The sequence below is a fragment of the Phlebotomus argentipes genome, unplaced genomic scaffold, assembly GCF_947086385.1.
Source record: "Phlebotomus argentipes unplaced genomic scaffold, Phlebotomus argentipes genome assembly contig_5, whole genome shotgun sequence".
In the NCBI taxonomy this organism is placed as follows: Eukaryota; Metazoa; Arthropoda; class Insecta; order Diptera; family Psychodidae; genus Phlebotomus; species Phlebotomus argentipes.
In genome coordinates this window covers 11,683,728-11,705,679 of record NW_026776165.1, presented here as the reverse complement: position 1 = coordinate 11,705,679, position 21,952 = coordinate 11,683,728, and the positions used below count along the sequence as shown (strand labels likewise).

At 43.0% G+C, this 21,952-nt stretch overlaps 4 protein-coding genes across 7 annotated transcripts; 2 read left to right on the top strand and 2 right to left on the bottom strand.

The window, feature by feature from the left end:
• Positions 1-45: 45 nt before the first annotated feature.
• On the bottom strand, positions 46-2,548 carry LOC132255526 (bleomycin hydrolase). 3 transcript variants are annotated; one of them, XM_059751601.1, is made up of 4 exons: positions 1,944-2,548; positions 558-1,575; positions 373-493; positions 46-306 (listed from the first exon to the last, which is right to left on the bottom strand). In XM_059751601.1, the coding sequence occupies exons 1-4, from the start codon at positions 2,425-2,427 to the stop codon at positions 91-93; spliced, it is 1,839 nt and encodes a 612-aa protein (XP_059607584.1). In that variant the 5' UTR covers positions 2,428-2,548; the 3' UTR covers positions 46-90. The 3 variants fall into 3 exon arrangements, with proteins under 3 accessions (XP_059607584.1, XP_059607585.1, XP_059607586.1); XM_059751602.1 differs by lacking the exon at positions 1,944-2,548 and adding an exon at positions 1,840-1,890; XM_059751603.1 differs by lacking the exon at positions 1,944-2,548 and adding an exon at positions 1,726-1,824.
• A 72-nt stretch (positions 2,549-2,620) lies between these two features.
• LOC132255528 (uncharacterized) lies at positions 2,621-3,706 on the top strand. The gene is made up of 3 exons (XM_059751605.1): positions 2,621-2,862; positions 2,937-3,038; positions 3,102-3,706. The coding sequence occupies exons 1-3, from the start codon at positions 2,722-2,724 to the stop codon at positions 3,402-3,404; spliced, it is 546 nt and encodes a 181-aa protein (XP_059607588.1). The 5' UTR covers positions 2,621-2,721; the 3' UTR covers positions 3,405-3,706.
• Positions 3,707-3,983: 277 nt separating this feature from the next.
• LOC132265992 (bifunctional methylenetetrahydrofolate dehydrogenase/cyclohydrolase, mitochondrial) lies at positions 3,984-5,717 on the top strand. Of its 2 annotated transcripts, none has more exons than XM_059766808.1 (3): positions 3,984-4,277; positions 4,686-4,860; positions 4,921-5,717. In XM_059766808.1, exons 2-3 carry the CDS (start codon positions 4,696-4,698, stop codon positions 5,668-5,670), a joined length of 915 nt encoding a protein of 304 aa, XP_059622791.1. In that variant the 5' UTR covers positions 3,984-4,277; positions 4,686-4,695; the 3' UTR covers positions 5,671-5,717. The 2 variants fall into 2 exon arrangements, with proteins under 2 accessions (XP_059622791.1, XP_059622790.1); XM_059766807.1 differs by having other exon boundaries at positions 3,988-4,567.
• Positions 5,718-6,142: 425 nt separating this feature from the next.
• Positions 6,143-21,909, bottom strand: LOC132265991 (probable ribonuclease ZC3H12D). The gene is made up of 5 exons (XM_059766806.1): positions 21,497-21,909; positions 9,203-9,904; positions 8,932-9,128; positions 8,181-8,865; positions 6,143-8,109 (listed from the first exon to the last, which is right to left on the bottom strand). The coding sequence occupies exons 1-5, from the start codon at positions 21,722-21,724 to the stop codon at positions 7,816-7,818; spliced, it is 2,106 nt and encodes a 701-aa protein (XP_059622789.1). The 5' UTR covers positions 21,725-21,909; the 3' UTR covers positions 6,143-7,815.
• Between the last annotated feature and the right edge of the window lie 43 nt (positions 21,910-21,952).

Genomic DNA, 21,952 nt, shown 5'->3' with positions numbered 1-21,952 from the left:
CTCTTTCGCGCAGAAAGTGTGTGTGGAAAATTTGTGTTTTGCGTGTTATATGAGTAAATATGGCAAAAAATGCAGGGCAGCTGTGCTCATCTACTGGGCCAGCGTTCCCATGGGATCCCACGCGGGCAGCACGATGGGCTCCATCTCGAATACTTTCAGGACATCTGGCGGCACGATGGACTTGTCCACCACCACCTCGAAGACGAACTCCTTGAACCACGCCGCCGACATGACCAGGTAGCCCTTCTCGCCGCGATCATCGCCCCAGGAGTTCTCCACGCGGAACTTGGTCGAGACACCGGTGTCCTGGAAAGAGTGAAGTGTTGAGATATTGAGAGGAAACGCAGATTTGTAGGCATATTTTATACTCACATCGACAGAAACTCCGGTGAAAGTCATTGCGTGACTCATCGCGGACTCGCCGTACAACAGGCGATCGGCTTTGCTGAGTGTGACCTGGATGTCCACGCCGAAGACCACATTGAAGTCATGCCTGAAGGTCGGGAGGAAAGGAATTACAATCACATACACTTCTGCCAATCATTCACAACACTCACACTTCCAAGTCCTCGATGCCCTGCGCGCCGGCGAATCTCTTCGCCACCTCGCAGCCAAACCACACGGGCTCGCCGTTGCGGATGGTCTTGGTGACCAGGTCAATGAGCAGCTCCACGGGCTGATTGTTGTACAGCACCGGTCGACCGCCCACGACATTGCCCAGGCAATCCACCGTGTACACCTGGCCATAGGGATTCGTGGGGCGCGGATCCGTCACCAGACATACCTTGTCGTCCACATTGAAGATGGGCTTCACATGCTGCTCATAGAAGTCCAGCGAGCTGATGGGCCCCACCTTGTGGTACGCCTTGGTCTTGTCGTAGTACTCCCACGTGAAGCTGGCCGGCGGGATGCCCAGGCAGATGCCCACGACGTTGTAGATCTCTCGCATCTGCTGCTGGATCTTCTCGCGCACGTCCTTCTCGCTGCCCGACGCCTCCACGAGATCCCTGAGCTCCTTGGCGTACTGCCGGAGTTTGCTCTTGAGCACGCCATTCATCTTGCCACTCGCCTCGGCGCTGAAGCTCTCGGGGAAGCATTTCTTGGGCATCAGGCCGTACTTGTTGATGAGATTCGCCACCATGTCCCACTGGCCGCCGTCGCACGTGGGATCGGAGAGGAGGAAGGACACCACGCGACTGTTGACGTCCTCGCCGCGCCGCGCTGTGTCCACGATGTTGTTGAGGAAGTAGTTGCAGCGCTCGATCTTGTCCCAGTAGAAGAGGAAGCTGGGCGAGAACTCGAATTCGTCCAAATTCAAGTGCTTCATGAAGGGAATCCGGATGGTGTTGAGCGTGGCGAAGAGCCAGCATCTGCCGGAGTTCTTCTGGTTTGTCACCGGCTTCCCCTCATTCTCCACCTTGTGCGTGAACACGTGATTAATGTCCTCCAGGGCACGCCTGGACAGCGACACGTCAAAGGGATCGTGCCGGGAGCAGATGTTCTGGGCAAGGACATTCTTTGGACACTTGAAGAACTCATCGCGCCAGCCAGCACACGTCTCAGCCACGATTGGAACTGTAAGAGATGCAAGAGATAAACACCAGCTCAGCCAGATAAGTTGGGCAATGACAAAGAGCCTATTTGGAGTGATTTATTGGCCAGACAAAGTCCGGGAGTCTGAGCAAATGGGAACACTTCTATTTTTAGACCATTCTTTCACCCTACACATTATTCCACGCTGCAGATTTCTCCATCAACCACCAAAGAATTGCAATAAACTGTGAACTCAGCGGAAAATGCGGCCTTTATATAGGAAAACTGATGAAAAACATTACTTACTCGAACTCATCTTCTTTGACACTTCACGACGTTTGCCTTTTGACCGCAGTGCCACCTGCAGTCACAGTGGGAAGCACGCCTTTAAATACTCAACAGAAACTCACCCGGAAGGATTTCGTCCTCTACCACTTCGTACAGGTAGTTGCTGTCCTCCTCCACCTCTTCGTAGACTTTCTGGACTTGCTGAACATCCTGGGAAAAATCCTCCTCCACCGGAACGATATCTATGCAGTCAGTCTCTTCCGTGACGTCCAGTCTCTGTTTCTTGGCTGGTGATTCCTCAAGAATCTCCGCAGTTTCAGTCTCCAACACCTCCTCATCGTCCCCGTGTAGGAAGAGCGTGGGAACGGCTGTCTTCAGCAGTCTCTTGCAGTCCCCATTGAAGCACCAGCGCCCAAAGTGCTTCCGACAGATCCTGTAGCGGCTGTACACAACAGCTGACGGCATAATCTTCAGCTTGGGATTGTTTGTTGCCTCAATCCACTGTTTGTGACGGAAGGGCTCCTTCTCCGGATGAGGAAACAGATGGAATGAATACTCCCGGTTGGTTCTCATGGAACTCATGCATTTCTGCACACAACACGTCATATTTTTCACCCAATTCAGCAGAATGCTTCTATAACTCACGTCGGACACGATAAACTGGAACTCCACCGGGAAATTCACGAGGAAATGCGAGTTTTCCTGGCCAGAATATACCCTGAAATCTTCAGAATTTGACACTTGCTCTCGATATATATCAACCGATGCAAAACAATCCTGATCGATTATATCGGTTGAGATTTGGCGCGCTTGCGCTCCGCAATGTGGGCAAAAGGTTGTAGTGAAAGTGGAGAAAAGGATTTTTCACGCGAGGAAAAGCAATAAAAGTGGTGTGAAGCAATGGCAGAGGGTACGTATGAGTACGAGTGCATGAGGGCGGAGCTGTTGGGCGTTGATCCACCAGACAGGGAGACGTTTGAGGCCAACAGGAAGGCGCAATTGGAGGCGGAACAGGAAGCAATTGCCAGTGAACAAGCACAAGTGAGGAAATTCAAATGATTTCCCTATATAATTTGCGAGAGATTTTACATACTCAAATTGGCCAATTTGGACAGGAACTGGACTTTCAGGATGAACAGATCAAAGGTGGCCATGGGAAGATGGACGAGTTGAATAGCATTCTGTCGATGACACAGCAAAAGATTAACAAATTCAAGGTAAGTTCAAGGTAATACGCAATTAATTGCATCCTCTTGGGACTCACTGAAGAGCTTTTGTAGACTGTTTGCGGAAGTCTCACGAATCTGCTGAAGATTCGCCCAGGATCGGCGGCCGGAGAGGCTTCGGGCGAAGCCACTGGGGAGACATCTCAAGGTGACATCAACGACGCCCTCGACACTCTGGACACGATGAGGGACAACGCAGCAAAGACAGACACTCAGGAGATTCGCGAGACGTCTCTCAATATCCAGCAGAAGATGACCTCGCAATTTGGCGCCCTGGATTCGCTGCTGAACAAGGCCGAAACTGCCCAACTGTCGATGGAGCAGCAGAACAAGGAGATGAAAAAATTCCTGCGCTAACAACGAAAAATCTGCTTCGCGTCTTTGACGGATTCTTCTCAATCTATCCAGGTGATAAAAGGGATAATCAAGGGTGTTTATTTTACGTGGCATTTTTGCTTTATTCCGTCTTGTACAGAAAGAAATAAGAAAAAAAAGAATCTCGTGTGTATTTTTGCGCTTCCATTTGAATTCTCTTCTTATGCACTATATTGTGAAATTGTTGAGGCGCTATTAAAGAATCTCATGATATTTCCTTGTTAACGTTTCAAATGTAAATTTATCGTAATAATAAACTGGCTAAAGAACAGAAAAATTGTGTTACTTTTCGTGCAGAGCTGTTTTCAGAAATAAAAAATTAATTATCCCTGAACGGAAGCCAAAACGTGCTTCAAATGCGGTCTGTGTCTCGGCTAACCGAAAGCCGCCGTTACAGTTTTTCGTCGTTTGAATGGGAAATTCACCACTGACTGCAAATTCTATATTCACCATCCTTATCAAACTTAACGAAACCTGTCGTTCTGGGTGCTTTTTTCACGGATATTATGGTCGTGGACGCAAAAAATGCAATGTGTACGGTGATAAGGAAGGTCGGAGATTCCAGCTGAAGAAATATCTGGTGTGTAATGCGCTGACAAGGCAATTAAATAGCACACAAGCGGAAAAATGATGCGATAACCTCCTGACATTCCTGGAATTTCGCCACAGTGCACCTGTCAAATTGGAAAACATTGCATTACCTGTTGCTGGAAAAGTGCTTTTCCGGACTGATTTCTCGACAGGAAAGGCTGTAATAGGCAGTATTATCGTGCCATAGTGGGTGTAGTCAGCTGTGCTGAAGGAATACCTGGGAAATTGAGGCTAATAGTGTGTGAATTTAATAGTATTTGAAAGGTATACACATGTTTTTCACGTGCAATGGCCGCAAGGGCTAAACATTCATGCGTTGTCTCAATAAAAATACACACAAATTGATGTCATCACAATATTTTGCACAAAGATGTGATGCAATAGTGATTGATTGACGAGTAGAGCGAGCCTGAAAACATGATGTTTTCGCTGAGAAGGCTCAGTTTGCCTTTGTACATTGTGGCGAAGGGAAGTCTTTCCGGAAGCATTTCAACCATGAGGGAATTCATGAAGAGTGTCTCGGTGGAGAAGAAGCTATTGATTCACAGCAATAGGTGAGCTATCAGGCTTGCCGTGTGTTATGTGTGTTTTTTTTCCATTTTGTGGCTCCTCTAGAAGTGTGGTGAGATTCTGGGCTTCGGCATGAAGAGTAAATCTGTGTTTTGTCTGCAGCTTCAGCCGGATGGCCAAGTTGATAAATGGACTGCAGATTGCGAAGCAAATCCGCGAGGAGCTGCGATTGCAGGTGGAGGAGTGGATGCAGCAGGGCCACAGGCAGCCACAACTCACGGCTGTGCTGATTGGCGATGATCCCGCCAGCCAGACTTATGTGAAAAACAAGATGAAGGTAATTGTGACGCAGGCGACCCAGTTGAACTCCCCGATAAGCTCTCGCATTTCTCCCCAGGCAGCCGCCGAGGTGGGCATCAGCAGCAACACGATGAACCTCCCGGACACGATCAGCGAGGAGGAGCTGCTGAGTGTTATCGAGAAGCTGAACGAGAGCACGGAAGTGGATGGAATTCTCGTGCAATTGCCACTGCCGGGCCACATTCACGAGCGCCGCATCTGCAATGCCGTGAGTTGCGACAAGGATGTGGATGGTTTCAATGAGAAGAACGTGGGCCGCCTGTGTCTGGACATGAACACTCTCATTCCCTGCACGCCGCTCGGCGTACAGGAGTTGCTCAAGAGGACGGGAATCGAGACATTCGGACGCAATGCTGTGGTTGTGGGGCGCAGCAAGAACGTGGGCATGCCCATCTCCATGCTTCTGCACGCAGACGGACGCAATGACACCGACGCCATGGACGCCACCGTGACGATTTGCCACCGTTTCACGCCGCCTGAGGAGTTGGCGCGCTTCTGCCGGAGCGCAGACATCATTGTCAGCGCCACGGGTGTGCCGGGACTGATCAGGGCGGACATGGTGAAGCCTGGCGCGTGTGTGATTGACGTGGGCATCACAAGGATCAAGGACGAGATTACGGGGAAGACGCGCTTGGTGGGCGATGTGGACTTCGAGGAGGTGCAGAAAGTGGCCGGACACATTACGCCCGTTCCCGGCGGTGTGGGACCCATGACAGTGGCCATGCTCATGAAGAACACCATCATTGCAGCTAAGAATCTCGTGAGGAAGCGCCAGGCTGCCAAATAGAGCAGTATTTTGCGAAATAAAACAGTCTTCATGACCAGGAAATTCAATTGGTGACTTTTTTCTGGCAGATTTGGCTTAGCATGATCTGTTTGGTGATTGCTTATCAGGCCAACAAACTGACAAGATTAGTGTCCTACGGCTTCTCAGAATCGAATAAAGTCCAACGGAGAGGATTTGTTTACAGTGCAATTCTGCCTTAATCTCATCACGAAAGACGATAAAGCAAAATGTTTGTTTTATGAGCTTCAAATGGAAATAGTTGTGCGCAGTCACGTGAAGTTCCAATTAAAATAACATTGACACACAAAGCTCTGGGCTCGGGATGGAAAGAAAACGGCGTCTTTAACACTTAATATTACATATATTTTCGATATTTTATATCTTACAACATCATATAATGTTTCATGCATAGCATTGTTCCATGTATCTGATTTTATTTATTTTCATTTATATCCTTTCTCCTACTTTCCACATATAATTTCCTTGCAACTTTTTCTCTCTCTCTCTCTCTCCCTTTCTTTCCTCATCCAGTGAAAATATCTCTGCTGACAATTCACTTCTCGTTTATCTGTTCAACTTCTTTCTCCACTCAATCAACACAGGAAATCAACAACATTATGGGAGAGAAAAACTCCTCTAAGAGTCACTCAATTGAGTGATTTTACTTGGTTGTAAAATGGGAAGAGATGCTGGACAGGAAAGGAACATGCAGTCGAGGAATGACGGACGATGGAAGTGATCTTCATTTGATTTGTGTGGAAGAAAGCAAGAGACACAAACGAGGAACTTGATACACAGTATCAAACAATTTGAGGGCTTAACACTAAGAAATGTTATACACTTACTGTTCACATCAATGTCACGTCAATATTTTATGCTTCTTTTTTTCATGTGTGAATCTCATACAAGGAAAATCAACAAATTTTCTCTATTTATCCTTTCTCTGAGAGACATTTATAAGTAACATTATTGGAGTTTATCTATCAAGATCACATCTTGAATTTTCTCTTATACACTTTTTTTTCTTTGTTCTGGCCATTTAATCATTGATCATCGCCTTTGCGACATTCCTAAAGTCAAAAATTCTTCTACAAATTGTCTTAACATCATTTTTATATATATATATATATTCCATTTAAATACACAATCAACGGAAATGTTTTTTTTTGTTTTAAAAAGAATCAAATCATTGTCAACTTGACACTTAGGCTGACAGGATAAATTTAAATATACATCTTCAATTCATTCCATCTTTTTTTTGTGGGGAAAAAGCAGCATTTCAAACTGGGCTTCAATTTCAATAACTCTCTCTTTCTCCTCTTACGGATTCTGCCAACCTCCTGACTCACGTCCATCCCTTTTTTCCACTTTCCCTACACAATCAGTACAATAAATCTATCTAGAATAACAGTTAAAAATGTATATAAGTCAAAAGCTGCTGCACTTTTTTTATGTGTTAACTTTCTTTTATATCAGTGTTGGTTTTTCCTCTCTAAGTGGCATTTTTTTCTCTTTCTTTATCGAGAGTCCAAAGCAGAAAATCGGAAATTAAATTGAATTGGAAAAAATATGGAGAAAACATCTATTTAATAATTAATAAAAATTGTAAGAGAAACAAACACTGCACAAATTTCTCATTTCATCTTATTTCTTCTCACTTCTTTTTCTCTCTCTTTCGCTCTGTCTGTGATGAAGATTTTGAGAAATAGAAACAAACAACAACAAAAACAGCACTTACAAACTTACTCCAATATGAAGTTACAGTACAAAAAAAAATTGTTGTTACTCTAAACAAAGAATAAAATCGTCAATAGAAAATCACTATTGAAAATTCCAACGCACTTTTCTACATTTTACTCTTCTGCTTTCTCTCATGCCCATTTCAATCCTTCTCTCTTCCTGTTTCACCCGATATAATCGAGAAACACCGAGACTTAATAAACACACTCAGTAGAACAAAACTACACTTTCAGAAGCCATCGATTTTTGTGCGTGTTGGGAAAACAAGATAAATCTCACGTCAAGCATTCATCTCCGCGCAATGGAAATTCCCGCGTGAAGGGAATTCTGCCAGAAATGTGCAACGAACACACACACACACACACATTGAGAATCTGCACGACAATTCAACACACGCGCGCGCATTTACATCTTGGGGAACATATTGAGAATGGCAGCGCAAATCTTCTGCGGATTCGTCTCATCCGGATACATCTGCATCACGATCTTCACCTGCTCCTCGGGGAAGATGCTGGCCAGATGGTAGTGCAGTCGGCGACGCTGGTCCACAGCCGTTGAGGCCTGCGGCGGCCCAACGGGAATCCTACGCTGCTGCTGCTGCTGCTGTGACCACAAATGGGGCTCCGAAGACGACGCTGGCGGCGGTCCTCCGTGCCACGGTCGAGCAGGATCAGGCGCGGAAGCGTTTCGCGTGACATTCTAAGGAGAAAGACAGAAAGACAGTCAGCAAAAATGCATCACGTAAAAGGGTGGTAAACTGCGTATCTCACCTGATGCAAATCCCACTGCGTCGGACAATGCGGCGTGCGTGGTCCGCTGAGGGATGGCGCGACAGGACGATGCTGTGCATGGCTAGGCTGCTGTTGACTCGTAGGCGAACAAAGGCCGCCCATTCGCTGAATTTGATAGATTCTCGGGTCACATCCGGCCGGATTCAGTGTCAGTTGCCTCTGGAGCTTCCTGTGCAGATTCACACTATCGCCATCATCCTTGCTGGCCGGCGCACCCTGTCGCACCCACATCTGCGGAAAGTGCTGTTGCTGCAGATTTTCAATACTGTGTGACTTGGGAAAATTGGCGGGATCCCATGAGTGACTAGGCGCCGCCGCGTATGGCATCTGCGAACTCCCCTGCGGCTGTTGCTCCATTACGCCAAATTGCGCCGCCATGGCAGGACCCTCAGACACACTGGAGCGCGTACGACTGAGCGGCTTGCGCGCACCACCCACGGGACTAGTTTCACCACTACTGCTCAGCGGCACACTCAGCGACTTGCCCTGCACCGGTTGACGATTCTCCCCAGGACGCACCGGCAAGTGACGCGCCGCATATTCAGACAGGCGCTCCGTGACAGACTTCTGTGGTCCAGAACCCCGCTCGGGATGATTGTACTTGCACTTGTTGCCATACGTGCACTTCTTGCCATACGGACAAGGAGGCGGAGGTTCACCTTTTCTGTAAAAGACAACACATAGGAGTTAGTGAACGATTGCTGGACGACTATCAATATTGTCCACTTACTTTGGCTGAATCCTAAGGAAGTTCTCCAAAGTCGGACCGGTTCGTCCCAATGGATCATCCGGTGGCATGAAGCGATCATTCACAAAGGAATACATCAGCACGCGCTCTTCGGACACCTTCTTGAACTCCGAACTCTCCTGCCCGAGATCGCGATAGTTATCATTTGACACCACAATTCCATCAATCTCTGCAGCCAACTGCAAAAGAAGACAAAGCCAATGTTGATAAACACTTGCTGGACACAAGTGACTATGTCAAGTCACTCTCTCACCTTGAGAATGTATCGATCATCATAGCAGACCATCCTCTTGCCGCCGATGAGACGCGACGGTGTGAACACCAGCATCCTCTCGCGCTCCAGCTCATTGAGGATCTCCTGATCGCGAATGGGATGATCAGGCCGTGAGGCCTCCTTGCGCCACTTGGGCACGAACACTGTGATGTCCTTGTGGCCACGATTCCTGAACCAGTCTACGCACAGCTTAATGCCCCGGCAGGAGAACACCTGCTTGTTCCCATGACTCATGGCTACATTGCTGCCATCGACCACGATGGGTCTCAGTTCATTTGAATCCTCCGTCACCTCTGGCGGTGGCGGCGCCGCAGCGCCCGTGGGCGACACGCACTCCACATGCTGCTGCGCCTCCGCCGCGAAATCCCCGCTCTTCGTGCCGTGCAGCGCGCCCAGCTTGATCAGCTCCGCCAGCAGTTCATTCTGCGCCGGATTGGGGCCCAGGCGTGCCAACGCCGCCTGCACGAGGCGCTCAGTGTAGCCCAGCTTCAGTGCAAACTCCACGCGCGCCGTGTAGCCCGGCGAGCGTTCCGGAGCGCCACTGCTCACATACTCAGCAAACTCCTGGCCCAGCGTGTCACTCGTCGTCCGCGACACTTGCTGATGCGCGTCATCGACCTCGCAGTCGGAATCGTAGCTGCTATCCTCAGCCTCGGCGATGCACAGTGATTCAATGTAGTGCTGCAAACGGAAGAAGAAAAAAACACGAGAGCTTAGCAAAAGTGCCTTTCACCGAGGAAAAGTTTGACGAAAATCTGTTCTCAAAGTAATCTTCAGCTCAGACATATTGGAAAAATTGCCCTCAAAGCGAAATGGAGTGGGTGCGATTCCGTTTTCCACCCCCACATCGAGAACAGGATGAAAATATTAGCATAATGAACAGTCTATAGATAGAAGAATTCCTCTTCTTTCATCAAAGTTGCAAATTTCCATTAGCAAAATGACTAAAAACCAGCTTTAGACCAGGATTAACAAACATTCGCTCCGCTCCGTTTTGTTTGCTCTTCCCTGCATTTATGCAAACTCAATGGATTTCGCATAAACAAACAAGCAGCCAACTGATATAAATTGCTGAAATGTCAATACTTGCTCAAACGCCAGAAAAAAAGAAAACATTCTGCTCAAATAACCACTTGTTGCAGTCTCATATTTACCCTCACATGCTATATGGCAGGATTTCCTGCATCCTCAAATTCAATTTCAAGCACCGTGAGTGAAAAACACATCATGTACATGTGTTGAGAGCACTTTCCATATCAATTATATGGACAAATTGACAAGGAAAAATACCTTTTTCCGCCCACGCACTGCATTTTTACTTGGAAATTCAGTTTCAAATCGCATTAAGTCCTCTGAAGTGGGCGCAAAAAAATACCTTGAATATCAGCTAAGTCTGTGTTGTTTCAGTATTTTGAAGTTAAGCACACTTTTGCCCATGCAAAGAGCATCTCATGGCGATCTCATAGAGATTGCTTTCACAGTATTATTTCCAACAAACTAATTACCACACTCTTTCCAAATATGCAAACTATGGATTCTCTCCTGGCAACATGAAACCTTGCTATAGTTACTCAACTCTCCATGTAGAAGTTATTAATTAATTTGCTAGGAAACCAAACACAATAAAGCACGCCTGAAAGAGTCTTATTACAGTTCCTTATAAGCGCACAAATATAGTATTTAAAAAAAAAACTCTCTGCAGAGGTATAACTTTATTGATATTATTTTAAACTAACAAACAAGCATTCTGTGACGGTGGAAAGAAATTATCTTCTCCTATATTGTTTTTATTGCAAAGTTTCTCCCACATCACGCAGAGACATTCCGTCGCTGTCGCAATTCCACGTATAATTCAATCAATATTCACAACTCTGGCGACGATGGACAACAGAATTGAATTACATGGCAATAACAGTGAAAAATGCTTTCATAACCAGTCAATCAATCAATTTATCCAGCACTCAGTGGCGCACAATTGAAGGAAAAAATGTAGATCAACAATATATCTTTGATGAATATTGTTGATCCAAGTGCGTTTTGGCGAAAACCAATTCAGAATATGCTAAAAAACCCAGTTTTATACATTACATTCAAGGGCAACGTCTTTTTCGGCGCAGTAAATCCCCATCGAGAAATCCAATGACTAAGTCCAAAGATGACACACGTCAAGGGTAACTCTCTCTCACTGCTCAAGTCAATGTAAACAATGCATTTTTACGAGAATTTTCAGAATTCAGTGCGGATTACTAAGAACATTTTGCTATTTATAATTGCACATACACGAGATAAAATGATAATTCAACCGGAAGTACATTCACTCTGTGTTATTTGCACTTTGCACACATTTGCGAAGCAGTTAGATTTTTACACACATCACCTCTCGCCACCTTTTTGCCAACATTTAATTCATCTGAGCAACGCCGCGTTCATGATAACGGGAATTGCATGTCTGGAGAAATCAATTCTCCGAGAACATTGCACGTCATTCGGCCCAGAACACACCACAATGCACATGACGATCATCACGCAGTTGAGTATAATTCTTCAAAATTACCAATTCAATTGGACAACGACCATTAGAGTCAACACAAATTTTAAATATACCGCCTTTTTTAGGTCATTGTTCAGATTGGAATAAGATAGTTGAGAATAGCAATATATTTTGATGAGAATTACTATGAAAATGCCATAAAAATCACTTTCTGAATCTGAGGCAAACAAGAAGTTGAATATCTTGAAATCTCTAATATCCAAGATACCAACCAAAATAGACTTGAAACAAGACCGGAAGAAGGAAATTCGGAACAAACTTAGATTGCAAATGTTGAGCAACAGTAAATGTGAAAACGAAGTATTAAGATTCTCAGTGATTACTTTGCTTTGTGAGTCTGTAAAAGGACATCTTGATTGCTTGATATTTAGCATGGACACAATTCCACAAAATTGCATTTAGGAATATCACTTTATTAATTTAATGTATATATTTCCATCCCTTTATAGTTCTCATTAAGCTCTATATTAAAATATTATCCCATTGCATAATTAGATTGCAATGCGTGAAGCTGCTTTGGAAGTTGTTTAATTAAATTGATATCATGGTAAAATACAACATCAAAGTGTCAAGCAGAGAGAGAGAGAGAAAGAGTGGGGGAAATTGATTGATCTTTGTGATACGTTTTCACGCAATATCCAAATGCATCATTTGTTTGTTTGTTTGTTTGACGCAGCAAATATGATTTCCAGGGATCCCGTGGCGTTACTAAATGCACTCACTCACTATGTGAATCCTTTGAAAGCTTTGTTGAATGAGCTGTACTCTGTGAAATAGAGAACTCTCCTCATCCTTTGCCACTGTATCCCATTCAAGCATATTTCACATCAGAGATTCATCAGTTAATTAAGAGCATTCACCGTTGAGAACAACTCTTCCACACAGTCAGATCAGCAGAGACACAGAAAATTTCGCAGGAATTGTATAATTATTCCATTAAAAAGTGTACAAACACCAAATCACGAAATAACTAATATGTATATATGTGGACATAATTTCTATCATCAATTGACGTCAGTATTTATCGTTTTTGCCATGCTTTTTTCATCATTCAAATTATACAATTCTGTAAATCAAATTATTCACGTCTCCGGAGACGCTTTTTTGCACACATCATCATCATCATCATCATCATCGTCGTCGTCGTCTTGTCTTCTCATCATTGAGACGAGGGAAAAGGTGACAAAGAAGAAAATTAATTTTCTCACTACTCAATATGGCGCATCCTCCACCTGGGAAATGGTGAGTGAAGAGGATTTGTGTGGCAGAAATTGAAAAAGCGCAAAGGATTGATACATGTGATAGAATTATTGCAACTATTTGATCATATGCTGAAAATTACCTGAAATGCTTTGACGCTTAATCGCCAATTTGCCTTCTCATCCGCGAAATACTGGGAGAAAATTGAGATTTCCGCGCCTACACTCGGTCAATTCGTCACGAGAAACCACACACGATCGTCAGTGTGTGAATTGAGGGGAAAAAAGGCAACACAATCGATGTGAACCCAATGACGTCGATCATGAGACGTCTGGCCAGGATAGAGGGTGGTGGTGGTGGGGGGGGAGCATGTGTATGTGGAATTAGTGAATGCCAAATGTGAGTTGGCGCAAGTGGCAAAGATTAGGCAATTCACTCTGGTGGAGATTGTTAGACATATTTTACGAGTATTAAGATCCGCTTTCGAATGTCACTTTCGCGCGTGTCTTGCGTTTCAACATATCTACAAACTGTTTTTTCACGCTTTTCTCTCTCTCCCTCTCACTGTCTTGGCAGAATGGAAAACATTCTAGGGAAAAGTGGAATAAATTTGAACACACATTTGTATTTTTCACTAGAGGCTAGTGGAATTTATTGCATGGATTTAAGAAAAATAACCCCTTTGAGAGATTTATTTCAACTTTGATTGCAGATCCTCCACATGACTCTCCACATTTGCCCCATTCTCCGCTATAGTCATATAATATACTGTGAGGAATACCTTGAATATTTCTCTCACATCAATACTGGCAATAAATAAAGATAATATTCTAAGGCCAGACATAATATTCCCCATGACGGAATCCAACACAGCACATTAATTTCGATATGGTAGAAAGTTCATAACTTTCAACCTGGAGTTATTGGTGAAGGGGAAAAATACAGTCTTAAGTATTCCATAAAATTACCTTATCACTCGAACGCCTGATGAGTATTTTATGCATAATCAACAGTGATATGCTAAACAGGGTCCGTCAGAAGAAATATAGTATAAGTTTGAGAGTCTCCTTGCAATATTTTTCTTTTCACCCACGAAATACAAAAAAAAATACACTAAAGCACAGCACAAATTGATGTTGGGAAAATTAGCTAAGATAACGAACAGTTTTGTCTAAACTTTTTTTTGTTGTCTTTTTGGTAAATCTCTATTCACAATCACCGACGAGGCACTCTGTGCGAGTGAACAAGACGTACGCCAGAAAGATGAAAGAGCAAGAGAGAGATTATGAATGACATCGACTCTCTACATCCGCTTCAAGATCCGGGCACTCGCTCCATTAATCCAAATTTCATTGAGCCAAACACCGTCGTGTGTTTCATTTGAATACCAACACCAGACAGCCCAAAAAGTGTATACGACACAGTCTCTCGAGGGTGATATCTCGATGGATTTTCTCACTCATAAAGCAAGCACGCACTCTTTTTTCACGCCTGGAAAATCTCTCTCTCTCTCTCCCTTAATGAAATCACGCGCGCCAACAAGTGCTTTCACTCAATATCTTTTCTCTTTGCCTTCTTATTTGCCAAGCAAAATAAGAGTCTTCACAACACTGTCTACTTTAATTTCTTTCTGTTTTTTTCCTTCACAAAAGAACTCAAATGCTCAATGATAAAAAAAAATGCTAAAGCATTTGGGAAAATTTGTCACAAACACAAACTCAGAGGAACTCGAGAAGAAACTTCATATTTAAAAAAGATCTTTTAAAGGTAAAATATTTTGTTTATTATTTATTACTTTTAAAATCAGTCTCAGCAGAATTTCCCTAAATCATGAAATTTAATTAATTGCAAATAAAATTCTTAGTTATATCTATGTCAAGTCTCTCCGTGCACTTTTTATCACTTTTCTCTCTCAACATTTATTATCTTGTAATGTCCCAGTGACTATATCAATTCGTCAGTTACACCAATGTATTCTCTCACTAATGAGACACCACAGTCATCTTGCCACGACAAGAGGTGAGAAGCAACTGTTCATCGTGCTCATCAAATTGCCAGCCACTGCCAGATTTCACTCATAATACCCACCGAAAGCCACTTCCTCTTCAATCCACCACACATTTTGCCATTCCACTCTCATGCACTCGCGCACACACCGGACCATCGCACCAACACACAAACACAGGTGAGCGACTCAGGGAGAAAACTACGCAGGTGGAAATCACGAGAGCTTCCCAACAAGATTCTCTATACTGTACTTGTGAACTCTTTCATTCCAAAGCACACACTACACGGCTCAAAATCCGGCAGAGCCACTTGAATATCATTTCCCAAGATCGCGGGAGTGACTCTGAGGAGAAACAAGACGAGCCATCAAACTCTGCAGAGTGCAAAGTTCCGCACCTTCCGCACATATTATTGCAAAAATATCGCACAACAAAAGTCACAAAGAGGCGCTTTTTTGTATTGCATTGAGACAATTAGGCAAGAAAGAAGCATAAAACAGTGTTTAACTATTGACATAGAATAATAAAGCTCTGATTTGCCCTTATTTCAGATCACATTTTACTCCTTATTTGTAATTTCTATTGAATTCTAAGCAAAAATTATGGTTTCAGAGTGCATATACTGACCAAATTAAATTTGTAAGACTCGCACTGACCAAACTTCTGCAGTCGATATTAAATTGCACCACTGCTTTCTCTCTCTCTCTCATTCTTTCTTCAGTGAAACAACTCGAGTTGGATTGATCAAATCATAGGAATGTTTTCAGGAGTCTATGTTTACAGAGAATTCACACTTCACCATCATTTTTCACATACAAAATGAATGAAATTAATGACGATTGTCTGGCATTTCCGGATTTCACCAGAAATACAATTTCAGCTAAGGTTTTCCCGCGCACTTTCTCACGAAAATGCTCTCAATTGACGCTGGGGATTAAAGTTAACATCGACTCTGTGCATGAATGCCCAATTCGATTGAGTCTAAATTCACTATATATTATTTCCCGAATTCTAAGAAGAATTCAAATATATTTTTCCCACCCATTTCCACACTCTATTCAGCGAAACTTTTCTCATCATTTCACATCATACGCCCTAATTAAAATTATTGCGCTGAAGAATGAATCATAGGGTTTCACACTTACACACACAGGAGACAACTTTGAACTTAGTTGACAAAGTTGAGCAACAAATTAAATTAAAATGTTTTTACAGCAAACTTTGGAACTTCTTGTGCGAAACACCCACTTGTCCAGCATCTTGATAAGGTCATTTAACTTTATCATTGAGCATCATCTCATCATTGAATTGACGCAAGAGCGCCACAACATGACTTTTCGCGGAGATCATTATTAAAATTCAATGCCAGAAATCACTTTGATATAAATCTCCTGAAGAAGCCCCCAAAGCAATTCTCTCTTCTACACACTGTTTAGCGTGCGCGATTCTTCGTTTCTTCTTCTGGACCACAACCGGAATTTAGCTATTTTTAGTCACCTTTCAATACACGCTTCGCGGCAGCATCTTTTGACAATAGTCACCTCTCCCACCTCTATTTCTGGCCAGACAAGATGAGAACCCCTTTTTCACGCGGTGACACACACGCACGAAAGTGGCAAATTATCTCAAGGCACTTCTCATTAACTTAATTGCCACACTTATGTAAAAATTTCTTCGCGAAAAACCCACCTTGTTCCAGTGTCGGGTTTTTCAAAAATTCATACTCAAAGTCAAACACCTGGTTGACTATTAGGTTGTCTCACAAGAAAGGTCACAATTTTACAGAATTTCTTCAACGCCTTGTGCTTGAACTTTTGCAATGAAACTGGGCGAAGCTCTCGAGTAGGCGTGGCTTCACACACTCCATCTTTCAATTTCTAAAATGCACAGAAATCAGCAAGCTGAGCAATACTTTCAGTGTAACTCCATGGATGGAGTTTATAGAGTCTCCAATTAAACGATGCACCGCACAGTAGATGGGAAAGCCTCACTCATATCAGCCCAGACAAAGGGAGGATTTTCTCATCTCTGCGAGATGACGGTGAGAGATGTGAATAATTAAGAGGTTGCAATGCAAAAAATACATCAACCTCAATCTCGAGGGGGCTTTCACCCTCTCTGGCTGTCTGCTGGCGAAGCGGGAGGAAGAGTGAATGCACCATATATGTATATGGTGGATGTTTACATGCATTTATGAGGAACAACAAAGCTCAACACAGGTCAATTGTTATCGCACGTCACTCGACATCCGGAAAGTCCGGTTTCTCCGTTCTTTCTATGTCTCAATATGGTCATTCTGTTTTCATCTCTCATACACAACCATTGGCGGAATAAGAAGTTGAGGAAGACATCATCCAGCAAATGAGGCTAAGGTAATTGCAATTTTCCGCGCACACTTCTGCAAAGCACCTAAAGGCAAAGTATTCCACAACATTGTCCTGTAAAAGCTCTGTTGCAGCATTTTATTAATATTTCCTTCCGCATTTTGCTTCCACATCCACAATTCAATATTGCATAGCATTTCAGGGCTAAAAGGAAACATATTTTTAGATAACACTCATGGTCTGTGGTGATATGAAAGAGAGCATTTATGGACCCAGAGGGACGTCAAAGGTGAAACTTTCAAGCAATTTCCACCAATAAGAGTGTGCGATATTAAATAAATTATAATTGCAATTGCATGAATTCAAAGAGCATATCAAAGGAGATATTTTCATTTCAACAATCAAGGAAGAAGGGCAAGAAAGTTATGATTTTCCTTTTCTATTGACTCATCCAATTTACCACATTTATAGTTTCATGGGAGATAATTGTGTGCTATTATATTTTTCATAATTTCGATCATTTCAACGACCCCATTATTGAAAAAAAAGAAAGAAAAGATCATGCCGGAGCCGAGAAGGAAGAATAAATAAATACACATTCTGAAGAAGTGCTCATAGTCTCTCTCTTGAGCGCGTGTAAATTAGTATATCTCTCCGCCTCTGTTCCATGCGTTATATACACACCTTTCTTGTACATACTGATCATCATATGTGCAGTATTAGAGGCATGGGAGATTCTTCAATGGCTCCGAGAGATCCGGGTAGAGAGAACCAGGTGTCTAAACCACTATAATTCCACCTCTGTGTGCCGCTAATCGATGTGATAGTGCGCGATGTTTCACGATAAAATTTATAGTGTGGCACACACGAGGAAATATTCCAAACCTGTCACCGATAAATTCAACTGAAAGTCCATTAATTGACCAAAGGGAGGAAGCTTCGGGGAAATGTGAAAATTCGCAAACACACACATACAGGCACACAAGCAGAGCATGTAACAAACAAATCAGGAATCCCAAGCATCACAAACCGCACATTCAATTGTGAAAGTCACTAATTTTCAATGGCATCCCACAAACTCGTCCCTCCATCGTTGAGGCAAATGGAAAAACACTCACTGACTCTGCATAAAATCACCTTTAATTGGACACATGGCGAAATTTTCTGATTACACACAACACACACCCAACTCAATCATCATATCGAGAATGAAAGATAAAAGCTAATAACCCTGAGTGTTAATGGGATTTAAAAGAAAAAAGAAGTACCTATGCAAAAAGGAGTTTAATAAAAGAGAGATGAACGAGATTTGCAATGGAAATTGTCAGCTGCATCACATGTACAAAAAATCGATTGCAATCAAAATATTCCAGAACCTTTGACAAAATTGCCAAGAGGAGAGAAATATAATTCCTCCGATATTGTGCAGCCAACACAGAAATTCACTCCGGTGACCCAATTCACTTCAGCATCACAAGTGGGGAAAAGAGTACTCAAGAAGCTAATTTATGTGCAAAAGGAATTATATAGGAATGAGAAAATGGATTTTAATCCCCTATTATCCTATATATTTCATCAATATATTCAATATAATTCCATTTACATATTCAATAATAATAGCAATATAACAACCATTTGTCGTTACTTTAGCTTCAAACTTTATTTCTGTATGAAAAATTTTTTTTTTTTTACTACAAAACAACCCCAAAAGGCAGCGATCAATTCTAAATCTCTCTCTCTCTCTCCCTCTTTCTCTAAGAAATGTTACCGTAAATCTCCGTGAAGAGTGATTCTATTCCTGTTCACTATTGCATCATTCAATTTAAGACAATCCAGATGAGGCTAAAGTGATGCTCTCATTTGTGCAAATCACCCAGAAATTGTATGTTGTGTAAGTGTGGTTTATATTTGTCTTATTACACCAGTTATTGAACTAATTGATGAGAAAATGCACACAATTAGCACTTTACCTTTGATGACAACATCCTCAATATTATAATTAATCAAATCATAATTATTCCCTCCAATGGAGCATATTAGCATTGGCATTATTGTGACGAAGAACCGGTTCAATGGCTGATAATAATTACGTGTGCATCCAGTAATTTAGGAGATGGAGAAAAAAGAAGTCTTTAGCACCTTTTTCGATGGCGATATGAACAATGACATAAACACACATTCCGCGTGTACAAAATCACCTGGCATCTCTCAGCACTTTGTGCTGAGGCAATATTCAAGCACGAGAATTGTTCTATAAGAGGAGGTAAGAAAAAAATCATTCGTGAAATACCCAATCAAAATACCACCGACACACAGAGGCAAGCAAAGTGGTCAAAACGTGAAACGAAAACTTCAGGATTTCCGGGTTTCTTCTTTTGGGCCACCAACACACCGTGCGAGCAAGGCGGAAAGACTCACACAGATCGTGAAGTGAAATGTATGTCGCGGAGTCTCTCTGGCCTTCTGGGAGAGTGAGAGAGATTAAAAATTACCCAAGAGATGTTGTACACATCGAAGACGATGACGGAACTTGCGGTGAAGAGAACATAGAAATAATAAACATTGAAGGCAATTGCGATACAAAACTCCGATGATTCGAGTCTCTCCTCAAGCTCCATAGTTTTCATTGCTATTGCACAGCTTACAATATCTGTAGACGCATCTTTTCTAATGTGAAAAAAGATCACTTTTCGAGTCGTTTCGGGTGATATTTAGAAAGTCCCTCTTGTTTCATTGTTTCACGATTATTCAACATTTTCTTCTTCTTCTTCTTGTTCAACATTTTTTCCCTTCTTCTTCGCCTTCCCATTATTATTATTATTCGTGAACATGAGAGAAAGAGAGCAACTCTCTTTCTCCACTCCCGGAATCACAAAGTCCGGCTCAATCAATGGCAAAGTGTGTAGAAGAAATTGAGCTCTTTTTCATCTTCACTTAAACCTCTGTCTGGTCATTAATTGAGAAATCCTCCTCGCAACTCATCGCGCGCCTTTTTGTTTCTTCTTCATCATCGCATTTTCTCAAATTGCAATCCGCACAAAGAGCGCAACCAAGAAAAGAAAGAGAGAGAAACTGAAAATCGACAAACTTTGGAGGCGCAAAATTTATGCAAATTTCGCCACGATTGAAACACAGCCTCAAATCTCATGACAAAAATACAACCACCTTCTGATGTGAGCCAGCAAAAAGAAGAAATATCATAAACGGCGAGAAAAGGAGAAACAAACACAAGATAGCCAGAGTTGCTGAATAAATTGCTTAGACACAAAAACATGATGTCATCTCGATGTGAGAATAATCTGACAAAATTGACTGGAAGCTGACGATCTATTCGCCGATATATTTTTCCAAACCCAAAAAGCCTCAACCATTTTTCGGCCTCAAGTCTAGGCCATAAAGCGAGGGAGCAACATTCTCTCCTATCTCAATGCTAAATATTTTTCCTCAGCAATCACCATTCGACGGCGGCATGACTTGTTCCTGTGCACGTGAACCATAAAGAATACGCTGAACAACAAAAGATGTGTCAAATATCAATGATGAGAGCATCACAATAAAACCAATATAATTTCTTATATATATATATATATAGAGAGAGAGAGAGAAAAGAAATAAATACCACAAGCCGCCCACTCTTCAAGCGCACCAGAGTGCCACGAAACACAGGACAGTTAACGCTTCATTGGAAAAATGCACCCAAAATGGGACAAAAATGAAATGTTTTTTAATTCTTCAGTGAACAACTCTATGGAGAGTTCCTAAAGACGTGGTTTCTTAAAAATCAAGCAGCAAGAAATTATTCCTACTCTTCTCAAATCAGTGTTGCAGTAAAGGGTTAAAAAACCCTCCTCTGCTGTCTTGACTGTGTTTGGGTGTTCGGTCACAGTCAAGCTCTTCTTTCTGCGCTCTTCAGAATCGCCACGAGGAAGTTGAGATGAAATTCTTGGAATCACATTATTTTTCATGCCCTCGAGACAACACGAATCTAATCTTTGGCCAGTTGGAAGACAAGCCGAACATTTCTAGCGCCATCAGAATCTCAACATCCGGGTCAGCAACATTATGAGATTCTATCAACATTTCCGCGCTCTGACTCACGGAATCACGTCTCTCGCTCTGGAAATCTGTTCAGACTTTTGGGAGGCGCAATTCCTCACCACAATTGGGGGAAAATAGAGAGGGAATGGCTCACCTGGACGCGCTTCGTGACTTCGGGAATGTCAATGCCACTTCCCGCGTCGGCTGGCACGACTTGCAGTGTCACCCACGGGGCCTCGCCATCCTCGGCGGGCGCCTCGAGGAGCTTCACGCCGTAGAAGACAACGATCTTCTCGAGATGATTCTCCAAGTTTCGCATGCACTTCCTCTTCACGCGGACGCTGGGAGGAGGAAGCTGACCACCGTGTGATTGGTCATCCATAGTTGCGCCCCATACTCCACTCTGACGGCATGTGGCTTCCCTCACATGTCCATCACCATCGCAACACGCCGCAGACACTTTTTATTCCCAAATTCTACTATTTTTCCTACTGATTTTCCAGGAAAATACGCACCATGGAAATTCCACCACTCACTGACATTCTCTGTCTACAAATGTCACCGCCACGGAGCGCTTCCATCGCCAAGGGATACTAACACATTTGAATTC

Coding starts and splice junctions, on each gene's coding strand:
- LOC132255526 (XM_059751601.1), bottom strand. CDS start 2,427: ATGACGTGTTGTGTGCAGAAATGCATGAGTTCCATGAGAACCAACCGG. Junction 1,576..1,943: donor AGAGGACGAAATCCTTCCGG/GTGAGTTTCTGT, acceptor CATCTCTTACAG/TTCCAATCGTGGCTGAGACG. Junction 307..372: donor TCACCGGAGTTTCTGTCGAT/GTGAGTATAAAA, acceptor CACTCTTTCCAG/GACACCGGTGTCTCGACCAA.
- LOC132255528 (XM_059751605.1), top strand. CDS start 2,722: ATGGCAGAGGGTACGTATGAGTACGAGTGCATGAGGGCGGAGCTGTTG. Junction 2,863..2,936: donor TTGCCAGTGAACAAGCACAA/GTGAGGAAATTC, acceptor CAATTTGGACAG/GAACTGGACTTTCAGGATGA. Junction 3,039..3,101: donor AAAAGATTAACAAATTCAAG/GTAAGTTCAAGG, acceptor GAGCTTTTGTAG/ACTGTTTGCGGAAGTCTCAC.
- LOC132265992 (XM_059766807.1), top strand. CDS start 4,431: ATGATGTTTTCGCTGAGAAGGCTCAGTTTGCCTTTGTACATTGTGGCG. Junction 4,568..4,685: donor CTATTGATTCACAGCAATAG/GTGAGCTATCAG, acceptor TTTTGTCTGCAG/CTTCAGCCGGATGGCCAAGT. Junction 4,861..4,920: donor ATGTGAAAAACAAGATGAAG/GTAATTGTGACG, acceptor ATTTCTCCCCAG/GCAGCCGCCGAGGTGGGCAT.
- LOC132265991 (XM_059766806.1), bottom strand. CDS start 21,724: ATGGATGACCAATCACACGGTGGTCAGCTTCCTCCTCCCAGCGTCCGC. Junction 9,129..9,202: donor ATGATCGATACATTCTCAAG/GTGAGAGAGTGA, acceptor CTTCTTTTGCAG/TTGGCTGCAGAGATTGATGG. Junction 8,866..8,931: donor TTCCTTAGGATTCAGCCAAA/GTAAGTGGACAA, acceptor TGTCTTTTACAG/AAAAGGTGAACCTCCGCCTC.